Source organism: Lactuca sativa, chromosome 7 (assembly GCF_002870075.4).
Source record: "Lactuca sativa cultivar Salinas chromosome 7, Lsat_Salinas_v11, whole genome shotgun sequence".
NCBI classification, from domain to species: domain Eukaryota; kingdom Viridiplantae; phylum Streptophyta; class Magnoliopsida; order Asterales; family Asteraceae; genus Lactuca; species Lactuca sativa.
In genome coordinates this window covers 118,652,250-118,663,907 of record NC_056629.2, presented here as the reverse complement: position 1 = coordinate 118,663,907, position 11,658 = coordinate 118,652,250, and the positions used below count along the sequence as shown (strand labels likewise).

The 11,658-nt window shown below is 39.7% G+C and overlaps 1 protein-coding gene across 1 annotated transcript; it reads right to left on the bottom strand.

The window, feature by feature from the left end:
- Positions 1 to 5,451: 5,451 nt before the first annotated feature.
- LOC111897065 (phosphoglycerate kinase, chloroplastic) lies at positions 5,452 to 7,924 on the bottom strand. Its single transcript, XM_023893037.2, has 6 exons — positions 7,378 to 7,924; positions 6,884 to 6,961; positions 6,549 to 6,809; positions 6,148 to 6,465; positions 5,903 to 6,061; positions 5,452 to 5,811 (listed from the first exon to the last, which is right to left on the bottom strand). The coding sequence occupies exons 1-6, from the start codon at positions 7,792 to 7,794 to the stop codon at positions 5,602 to 5,604; spliced, it is 1,443 nt and encodes a 480-aa protein (XP_023748805.1). The 5' UTR covers positions 7,795 to 7,924; the 3' UTR covers positions 5,452 to 5,601.
- Between the last annotated feature and the right edge of the window lie 3,734 nt (positions 7,925 to 11,658).

Below are 11,658 nucleotides of genomic sequence, written 5' to 3'. Positions count from 1 at the left end.
CCGCATACAATTTATAGATCTGAGTTTCTAAGGCTGATTTACCACGTAAAGTTTTCAACTTTACGTGCACATACGCATGAAAAGGGATATAAAGGCTAAAAAGGCACTTAGAAGAGTAGATCTAGGGCTATCATGCAAAATGGCTCTATAAAGGTGATAGATCTACGATTTTGGAACTGAAGCATGGCTAGATCCAAAGGCTAATCAATCTAATGTGATCTCTCTACTAAGAACAAGCTAAGAAATGGCTAAAAGAGGCTAAATATGCTTGTGAAAGAGAAATAAATCATAGAAACAGAAGGGAATCGGCTGATACCTCAATAAACTCTGAAATGGGTGCAAGACCTTGGATCTTCTTCTTCTCCTTTGGATCTAGCCTCCTTCTTCTCTTCAAAACTTCAAGATTCACACAAGAAATGTTCAATTACTCAAGGGAATGATTAGGGTTTGCTAAATGATGCTCTGAGGGTGAAGGGAACGAGTTTGGGGCTCATAAGGTGGTTTAAATAGGGTGCAAACCCGGGGATTTAGGGTTTCTACCTGGCAGGCAGACTCGCCGAGTCCCGAATATGGACTCGCCGAGTCGCCGACTAACACGTGCTCGAAATCTCGTCCCTACTCGACGAGTCGGGCCATAGAATCGCCGAGTCCCTCTCGAAAACTTCTAAATAAATGCTACGGAAGCAACATACCAGGAATGGGGCGTTACAAATTCATACCATAAAAATCATCCTATACAAACAAATCCCGTGGGGTTTGTGACTTCTTTGCAATTCTATAGGGTCCTGTGCTTCCAGTAGTATGGGCCCATACTACCTTCCACCCCTACCCATATTTGTCTCAAGGATCATCACAAACTGCCTAAAACAAGTACAGTAACTAAGATACGCATACATCTAATCCTTACTCTATTGAAAGTGACTAGACATTCCTCATCCGGTCGGTTGTTCACACATATACTCATCCATGAAACATCCACCAACCCTACAACCACTCGTGTATGCTAATCATACATAACATTGGATCCTATACACAGTCGAATACTTGATTTTACCCTAAGACCACAACCAGACACGGAATAGGAAGTAACGCCAAAACAAACATTCTTAGGCTGTAGAATCTTAGTTATGTACAATTATGATGAACACACTAAGCAACTACTGTAATGATGTCAATTTCATACAAAAGTTCTCCTAGGCTACCAAGCATCATACATCAGGCAATCCCTGAAGATTACTAACCTATCACTAGCATGGAGTTTTATCATAATTATTAGTAATAAATAATATTATGGTAACTTGGGGTATAGTTCTTGCTCCGTTGAGCATACACATTGCATTCCTCCTTGGTTACATTTGAAAACAATTTTTGAAAACTTTTACAGATACTTAGTTTGAGTCTGGATTCACATGAATGCTCATTCAATTCTCTCAAACCATGGCTCTGATACCAACTTGTAACATCCCAAAAATATGAGTAAAATATTTCATTTTTCCAAAACAGCCACAAGATAATAATTGTTTACAAAACCATTGTTTCAAAAGTAAAATCCATATTTAAAGTATCCCAAGATCCAAATACATAAAAATATGAAGGATGTGCATGATCACGCCTTCGCCTTCCCCCAGTCGTCTGAAGTACCTAAGACAATAAACTAAAATGGTAAGCCAAAGCTTCGTGAGTCCCCCTAAAGTACCACATAACACAACCAAACAGATATATAGAATGCATGTTGGGTCCACAACCTACCGGTTGGCTTACCTTGGCCCACAACCTCCCGGTTCGGTTGCCCTGCATATAACGTACTGGGTCCACAACCTCCCGGTTGGATTACCCTGGCCTACAATCTCCCTGTTGGATAGCATTAGCCCACAACCTCCCTATTGTATTGCCCCGGGTTTGTTGACTGACAGCACAAAGCAGTATAGTCTCAACCCAACCATACTATGTCGACATATAACATATAACATATATTCAACAGACAGATAATCATATAGTCAGTCAACAGACTCACAAGCATATCTACCGATTACTACCCCAAGGTTGTAAAAAACACTCGATGCTAGCTAATCGGTGGACTGGGGTTAAGGGATTAATCAGCTAAGCGGTGATAAATCAGGGACCATTAATTGCTAACTCATTAAATTTTCAAAAATTAAATATGACTAATATTATAACAAAGTTCGTAAATACCACTAATATCTTAATAAAATAGGTTAATATGATTAATACAGCATTAATCATTCCTCAAATGGTTTCTATTGAGATAGAATTTCTTCAAAGTGTTAGAATTTCATCGTTTCTACTATTTCAGTCATTTTGTATGCAGGGATTAATCGTTAGACGCTCTCTAATCGATCGGGTAGCGCCTAGGGATTAATCGAAGATTAATCGGGACCTAATCGGGATTTTTACAACACTACTATCGCATAATAACATCCTATATACTAGGACTCAGTTCTAACATATCAATACAACATAGCAACATCCTCTAAACCAAGGTACAAAACTCAGTGGGCCGGCATTGATGCCTTCAACCCGTAAGTACAGTAAGGAAAACTCACATATCAGTCTGAAAAAGATCGTTGAACAGGACACAACTCAAAATATTAGCTCAACCAGTCATCTATTCATCAAATAATGACCAATCTCAAATACCATTCAAAATACCCAAAATGCTCCTAGGTCAAACTTAGTCAAAGTCAAAAAGTCAAACTTGGTCAACATAGCTGAGTATGTTGGTCGTACTCAGCCTGTATGTGGGGCGTACTCACTCTTTGACCAAAAACGTGATGCCGACCTAGTACGCTCAGCGTACCATTCTATACGCCCAGCGTATGCTGCCTCCTCGTAATCCTTCTATTAAGAGCTTATTTCATTAAGCTCTTTCGTCCAATTCTCAGATCTAGCCCCACACTAATGTCTTTAACCACAAAGTTTCAAACTTTATGTTATTACATCGCTAACAGCGCCTAAAAGCTAAGACCCTAACTTGTTATCCCATTAGGACATCCCAACACTTGCATGGAGGGAAAAGAAGGTCCAAGATCACATTTTTATCACTCAAACCACCCTAAAATGTCCAAAAGGACAACTCATTTGTTCTAAGGTAGCTCATACCCAAATGGACCAAGACTATAGGGCTAATAAACATAAAGTTCTAAAATTATCAAGATTTAGAGATATGATCATCAAGTTCAAAACTTTATACCTCAAAATGAAGTTTGGAGGTGAGGTGTTTCTGGATCTAAGTGGTCTTGATCTTCCAAGATGGTTCTTCAATCTTCTCTTGGCTTCAAAGACACCAAAACACACATTATCAAGCTTCAAATGAAAAAAAGAGGTTATGGTTGCTATGGATGGAATGAGGGTTGGAGGCTGATGAGGGAATGAGCCTTGGGGAGTTAATGATGTTTATATAGGGTCCAAAACCTAAATATTAGGGTTTGAGGTTTTGGCACTTACGCCCAGCGTACGCATGCTCCGCCCAAATATTACAAAAATGCCACTAAGTTCCATTTTGCAACAATTTCTCACACAAGGGCTAAAATGCAATAATTCTTATACTTAGGGATGAAAATGGAAATACCTCGATATCAAGATGTTACATCATGTACCCTTTGTAAAATTCATATCACTTGTTATGAGGTTCTTTGTGTCAAATAAAACTTCATTTTATTTGTTATTAGTCGCGATCAATTATAAACTAAAATCCAGTATTTTAAAATTTAGTCGTAGATCGGTTTTAAGAATCGGTAATAGTCTTAAAAATTTTATTTTATAGTTAAGACTTGGAGTTTTGGATGAGTTTTAAAAACACAATTTTAAATCTCATTTTAACAATAAAAAAAAATTTTGACTTCATGAATTTATAAAATAAACACATATTATTTTATAAACTCAACTTTATGCATCTTAATAAGTAATCTTGCTTTATAGTCATATATGGTTTCATCCGGATGATATTTTCCTTTGAAAAATCCATTTGGGTCTTATGGATGGGTAGATCAGCTAAATTCTAAGTTTTGTTGCTCATAATGGAATCCATTTCATAATTGACAACTTCCTTCCATAAAGGAGTATCCCTAGACGACATGGTTGCATTAAAGGTTTTATGATCGTCATCCAGGTTAATAGAGAAAATCTCACTTTCTTTTGAGTTCGTTCGACCAAATAAGAGAAAAAAACTATCTCTTAGATGTTTCTCTTTTCTAGCCCTTATACTTCTCTTTGGTCCTTCAATAACTTGAGAAAACCACATATTATCTCAAGAAGTACTTGGAGCTATAATGAGGTTTGAGTTTTCACCATCTCTTAAAAACTTGTCCTCGAAGAACTTCACATCTTTGGATTCTACGACGACACCTGATTCGTCATCCAATCATCAATACACCTTGGTGTTCTTAGCATACCCAATGAATACGCTCTTCTCAGCTCGGGCTCCTAATTTGGATCGCTTAGGATGGGGTGTCTACTAATAATCAACACACACTCACACTCTTAAATAGTTTGGTTTAGGTTGTCTTCCCTTCCACAACTCATAAGGACTTGTAGAATACACTCCATAGATTGTTATGAAACTCGATATGTTCACTATGCAACTGACCATCTCAAGTAAGGTTCAGTTATTTCTTTTAGCCGAACCATTCTATTGGGGAGTAAATGGTAAAGCTTTTTCATATTTGAGTCTATTCTCTTCGTAGAATTTGTCAAGACACTCGATTGAAATATTCAGTTTTTGTCCGGGCAGAAAATCTGTGTTTCTCATGTGGATTCTTTATATCAGTGTAAGAGGTCTTCCATTTTAGCTATAGAGATAGATCTCATTGATTAGTCTGTCAATTCTCTGAAACGTTCATGCCCAAATGAAAGAATTAATCCTCAAAACTAATTATTACAATGATTCAACATGTCCTCATTCATTCATCCTATTTTAAATCCAAGTTCATCATACACATTTAAAATCAAAGCATTTTAAAATCCAAGTTTCACCATCATAACCCCAACATCAAAATATTTAACCAATAATCTCAAAACAGCAATGTACTTGCTGAAAATGCAACTAATCTCACAACTCAATTTACACACTTAGAATAGTTGTCTATATAGTCTTCCAAATGTTAACGAGAAATGGGTTTAGCCAAATACCTAACGCAGGTATTACGCAAATCAAATATGCAAAAGAAAGATACAACTCTTAAATTGCAATGTGGATGATGAGACAAGCATTGTTTGAAAATATAGCATTAGCTCTTATATATTCCTAAACCTAATTTTCAATCATGAGAGATGATGGAGAGCTGACACACAACTCAGTTTCCCTTTCCTAATTTTAGCAAACTGTTATATGATCATCATGTATGAAGCCATCAACCGAGAGAATCACAATATTAACGTCATCTAATAGTTGAAAAGAAACAGAAAAAGAAAAAGAAAAGAGAAGATTCTGACTTTATACGAAAAGCCAATAATATATATCAAGATCTTGAAGGTCACCGCTGTTTTGGGGAACACAAAACACGACCTTAAATTTATGATAAACATCTACACCAAACTCATGTTTTTGTTTGTAACCATTAAAAAAAATGAAATCGGATTTTATTACACAGGAACAGCAACTGCCTCATCAAGAGCATCAACACCAGGGAGTATTTTTCCTTCCAACAACTCCAAACTTGCACCACCACCTGTTGAAATGTGACTCATCACTTCCGCCACTCCAACTTTCTCGACAGCCGCCACTGAATCTCCACCTCCAATGATTGTAGTCACCCCCTTTCCACTAAGTTCAGCCAGTTTCTTTGCAACTGACTGCAATTTTAGTTTATAAAAAAATGAGAAACAAGGATCGATGCAGTTTAAAGAGTTGAATATATATTATATTTATATATGGAACACACACCTCTGTTCCAACTGCAAATTTGTCAAACTCAAAGACTCCCATTGGTCCATTCCAGATGACAGTTTTGGTGGTTTCCAAGGCATCATTGAAAGTCTTGACAGAATCCGGTCCAATATCTAGGCCCATCCAGCCATCAGGGATAGCTGATGCTGGCACAATCTACATATAGTACCCAAAAAAAAAAATACTTGTTAGTATTAGTTTTTAGTTTTGACAAAAAAAAAATTGAAAAAAAAAGAAGCAACCTTGCTGTTTGCATCAGGTGCAAACTTGTCAGCAATGACGACATCTGTTGGTAGCAAGAGGGAGACTCCTTTTGCCTTGGCCTTTGCAAGGAGTGTGGTTGCAAGATCAAGCTTGTCTTCTTCCACCAATGAGGATCCTACTGAAAGCCCTTGTGCCTTGTAAAATGTGAAGATCATACCCCCACCTAAAAGCAATATATCACATTTTTCAAGAAGGGACTCGATCACTCCAATCTTGGATGACACCTTTGAACCCCCAACAATGGCAGCAAATGGCCTTTTTGGGTTTGAAACTGCCCCATCAAGATAATCCAGTTCCTGCAGTTTTTAAACAAACAAACTAGTTACATATCATCCATCATTCATCAAGGGATCAATGATCAATGACTGAGTTATCAAACCTTTTGCAAAAGGAAACCAGCAACAGATGGCCTCAAGAACTTTGTGACTCCCTCAGTTGAGGCATGGGCTCTATGGGCAGTTCCAAAAGCATCATTTACATAGAGATCCGCTAGTGAAGCAAGCTTTTCTGCAAATCCAGGATCATTCTTTTCTTCCTCCTTGTAAAACCTTACGTTTTCAAGAAGAAGAACACCACCATCAGGAAGTGAAGCCACCAGCTTCTCCACATCTGGACCAATACAGTCATCCGCCTTCACAACCTGTTTTGTTTATCAATTAATAATTAATATATTTTTCTAGCTCTGTTTGCTTTTCTTTTAAGAACAGCAAGTACCTCAACACCAATCAGTTCCGATAGTCTGGGAACAAGAGGAGCCAGGCTGTACTTGGGAGTCACACCTTTTGGCCTACCCTGAGGAATTTCATAAAGGAAGTGAAGTAAATACCTCTTATTTCTAAACAAAAGAGAACAAAATACACATCTTCTTGGACCCAAAACCTCTTGGTTCAAAGGCTACCCCTCATCATCGTTTACTCTTTTCTTCAATGAAATAAAGATTTCAAGCCCAGAAGAAAAACTCAATCGGCCTTCTATTTCCTACGATGCATGTTTCCTGTTTTATCTTGTAAAATCATAAATGCTCACCACACAGTAAAAACATTGTAATCGTAGCTCATTACACTAACTACAACTTGAATTGAATGATCAAGCTTAAAAGAAGAGGTCGGAGGACTATATTAGTTACGATTATCATCTGAGATAAAAATGAGATTTAAATAGGAATGCATATGCTTGAGATGTGCTTATCGCATTTAGAAATCACATACCAAATGACTAGAAAGGATGACTTTAGCACCATTGCTGATCAAGTGCTTGATGGTTGGGACGGCGGCTCTGATTCTTGTATCATCTGTGATATTCTGACTGTCGTCCAATGGCACATTCAAATCAGCCCTAACGAACACCTTCTTGCCCTTTAGATCGGCAGGAGAGAGGTCTCCAACGCTCCTCTTGGCCATAGACACAACGCCTGTGATTGGTCTGGCGGAGGTTTTGAGGGATTGGAGCTTGGAGGCTACATGTGCAGAGAAAAGGGGATCAGCGGCGGCGAATCCAAGGCCACGAAGTGGGGAACGCAGAAAGCGAGAAGGCAGGCGAACAGTGGGGCTGATACGGGAGGTAGTGGAAGACGAAGAAGTTGTGGGGAGGAGTGAGAGAGTGGTGGGTGATGCTGCAGAAGCCATTGTTGAATAATCGAGTAAGGAATGAATCAGTGGCAGTGATAGAGAAGAAATAGATGGGGTTTATTATGTGGGGATTTGGGGATTGGGTGTCTGCTTTTCCTTATCGTTGAGGAGAGGCCAAAGATCTTCGTCCTTGGATTTGCCTCTCCCTGTTCAACGGCTTTCTTTGGTCCAAGAGTCGGGTTTGAGTAAATTACAAAACAAGTACCTTCACTATCATCAAACTACAGTTTGCTTTGTTTTCCTTTTTTTTTTCATTCATAGTCCCTAATGGCTAGGGATGAGCATTAGAACCGCCGCAATCGGAACCGGAACCAGAACCAGACCGAAACTGGAACCGGAATTGGTAATAAGGTCCGGTTACCGGTTCTCCACTTTCATGAAAACCGGTCACGTTCTAAAAACCGGAACCAGTTTGACATTTTCCCATTTTTTAAAATGCGTATAACTCATTCATATGAAGTCGAAAATAGTTAATTTTTTTCCAGCATGTAATTTGGAGTTTATAATTCACTTTTGGCTATACAAACATGTATATTGGTTAGACATTGAATCAGACATATGCTCCGAAAGAAAGAATATCGATGCTGCGTTTTTTCTATTTCAGTACTTTTTTGTTTTTTTGAATTTGTTTCGTTTTTTTAAATGTGCATAACTCATTCATATAACGTTGGAATCATTTCATTTTTTCTATCATGTAATTAGGTGTTTGTACTTCATTTTAGACTGTACAAACACATATTTTAGTTAGATACTGAATCAACTATCGACCCCAGAAGAAAACATATCAATGTTGCATATTTTTTGTTTCAACATTTCTTTTTAACTTGTCTCACTTTTAAAATGCGCATAACTCACTCATATAAAGTTGGAATTACTTTATTCTTTTTTCACCATGTAATTTAGTGTTTGTACTTCAATTTAGAATGTAAAAAGTCATAATTTTGTTAAATATTTGTAACACCCATAAAATTTACGCCAATTTAAAACATTTAATCCATTCAAAAACCATTAAGTTATTATAACTTGTTTAAAATAGTTTAAACATCAGAGTATCCCCAGAACCAAATCACAAAATCACGAAATATGAGGAGCGGTACGATCACGCCTTTACCTTGCCACGAACTCCTGATGTACCTAAAACAATAAACTGAAACTGTAAGCCCGAAAGCTTAGTGAGTTTCTCCCAAAATACCCATACACATACAACAATACACATACAGCAATGAACAGCATACTATGGGTCCAGTCAACCATCGGGTTGGAATACCCCTGGCCCTCAACCATCAGGATGGAATGCCAATATACTACGAGTCCAATCATCCTTGGGATGGAATACCCTCGGCCCACAACCATCGGGTTGGAATGCCCACACTCCTACACATACAATAACTACTATGGGCCCACTCATCCATCAGGATGGAATACCCCAGGCCCTCAACCATCGGGTTGGAATGCCCACCTACTATAAGTCCAATCATCCTACCAGGATGGAATACACCTGGCCCACAACCATCGGGTTGGAATGCCCACCTACTATGAGTCCAATCATCCTAACGAGATGGAATACTCCATAACCATCGGGTTGGAATTCCCACCTACTATGAGTCCAATCATCCTACTAGGATGGGATACTCCTGGCCCACAACCATCGGGTTGGAATGCCCACCTACTATGAGTGCAATCATCCTACCGGGATGGAATACTCCAGGCCCACAACCATCGGGTTGGAATGCCCACCTACTATCAAACACGTGCACCTATCAAATAACCATATAACAGTCTATAGAGACAAGATACCAAGGCCCTATCATCCCCGGGATGGAATACCCTCCACTACCAATCAACCAAGTGCACATATAACATGTAATCTCCTACCAGCATACAGACAGTCAGACCAACTACAAGTCACTAAGCATAGCCACATCCAATCTACCAGGATACCGCTCTAACCAACAATATAACAGGTAATCTCCTACCAGCATACAGACAGTCAGACCACTTGGTCTGACTGTAATCTCCTACCAGCATACAGACAGTCAGACCACTTGGTGCCTTAGACCCTTGGGTATAATGAGGATAACTCACCTTGCAACTGCCGAACCGAACCACAAAAGCACAATCCCGAAGCACTGCCCCAGACTCCAACACCTATAGCCATCAATGGTCCAATGACATAAATATCCAAATTACCATAATTCCCTTGAAGGTCAAACGGGACAAGGTCAAAGTCCTGGCCAAAGTCAACCTTCCTGATTGACCCTACTCGCCGAGTCAACCCATTGACTCGTCAAGTTCATAAACTCAGAAGACTCTCATATCACGAGTCGACTCGCCAAGTCACCCCATGACTCGTCGAGTCCATCAATCTCTGAGTCCTATCCTGTCCAACTCACTGAGTCACCGCTCAACTCACTGATCCGAGTCTTAACCAGAAGAGGTTGGGGGTTCTGCGTTATAACTCACCAAGTCCAAGAACAGACTCATCGAGTCCACGACAATCTTTATCAGACTCGCCGAGTTGTTCATCCAACTCGTCGAGTCCATGCCCATCATCATATGACTCGCCGAGTCAACCCATGAGACTCGCCGAGTCTCTTCAGTCCTTCATCCATACAGTCACTTCTTGAGCCATGTAGGGGCTCCATACTGTAGATCCATCCTCCTAGGGCATGACTCTCACGTAAAGCTACCAACTTTACGTGAGTACAAGGTGCTATTGGCCCAAAACAAGCTAGGGCTAGGGTTTAAGGCAAGAATGTTTCACAACCAAACCAAGGGCTGATGCTTTATGATTTCCTAGACCAAGGAAAGTCTAGATCTGAAGTTGCAACCTCAGATCTAGACCCTTAATCCGAAATGGATCTTAAACATACTAAAATGGCCCCAAATCCATCCATAAGTTGATCTAGAAAGGAAGGGATCAAGGTAAAAACTTGTTACCTCAAAAATGTGCCCAAACTGAAGTAGATTCTAGATCTATACGAGTCCCTTGAGGCTATGCACTTGATCTACAAGCCTCCTTTGCTAGAATCTCTTCCAAAGCTTCCAAGCTCACTCCAAAGGCTCACACACGGTTTTAAGGTTTTCTGACTCTCAAGGGGTAACAAGGAGGATGAGGTGAGGACTTAAGGTCCTTTATATAGGGTGCAAACCCTAAGATTAGGGTTTTCTCTTCCCAAGACCAACTCATCGAGTCCAGCCGTCGATTCGGCGAGTTGGTCACTTAACTCACGACCAGAACCCGTTCCGACTCGACGAGTAATCGAACCTACTCGTCGAGTAACTTCCTCAATTTACACTTTAATCCCTTACATCATATTTCTGAAGTTTGGGATGGTACAACTCTCCCCCACTTAAATTAGGCTTCGTCCTCGAAGCCTACTGCAGCACACGATTTTGGATAACACCCCCACACTGCAGACTCCGATTTCTCAATCAACTCAAGTCCTTCCAGATGCTACTACCGTACCCCTTTTAAATCAACTTCTTCTCGTGCAGTATCCTGCCAATATTCCAAGCCGACCATCGGCTTTTTCTACTTAATGACAACACACATCAACCAAGTATCACCCGATGATACTGCCACCTTCTTGTCATGAACACACTTTCGTGACTTGCGAAAGTTAGATACCACAATTATTCACTGGGTCCTTTCATAGTGCCAAACTATCCTTCCCTTTCCAAAACTGGCGATAACCCGAGTAACTCGCAATATTGGAACTCATCTCGTCCCCTCCCTGAATCTATTTCCTTTTAGCGCTGACAAGATGACGCATCCTTCAACTTCTAGCAACTCCTATGAATTAACCAGCTGCATCACATAACCATTCGTACCTGGCCCAATCAGCCTCGGGCTGGAAT

What these genes read in the sequence shown, in the direction of transcription:
- LOC111897065 (XM_023893037.2), bottom strand. Translation starts at nt 7,794, where the DNA reads ATGGCTTCTGCAGCATCACCCACCACTCTCTCACTCCTCCCCACAACT. An exon ending in TCATCCTTTCTAGTCATTTG is followed by an intron (nt 6,962 to 7,377) that starts GTATGTGATTTC and finishes GAAATTCCTCAG; the next exon opens with GGTAGGCCAAAAGGTGTGAC. An exon ending in CTGGTTTCCTTTTGCAAAAG is followed by an intron (nt 6,466 to 6,548) that starts GTTTGATAACTC and finishes TAAAAACTGCAG; the next exon opens with GAACTGGATTATCTTGATGG.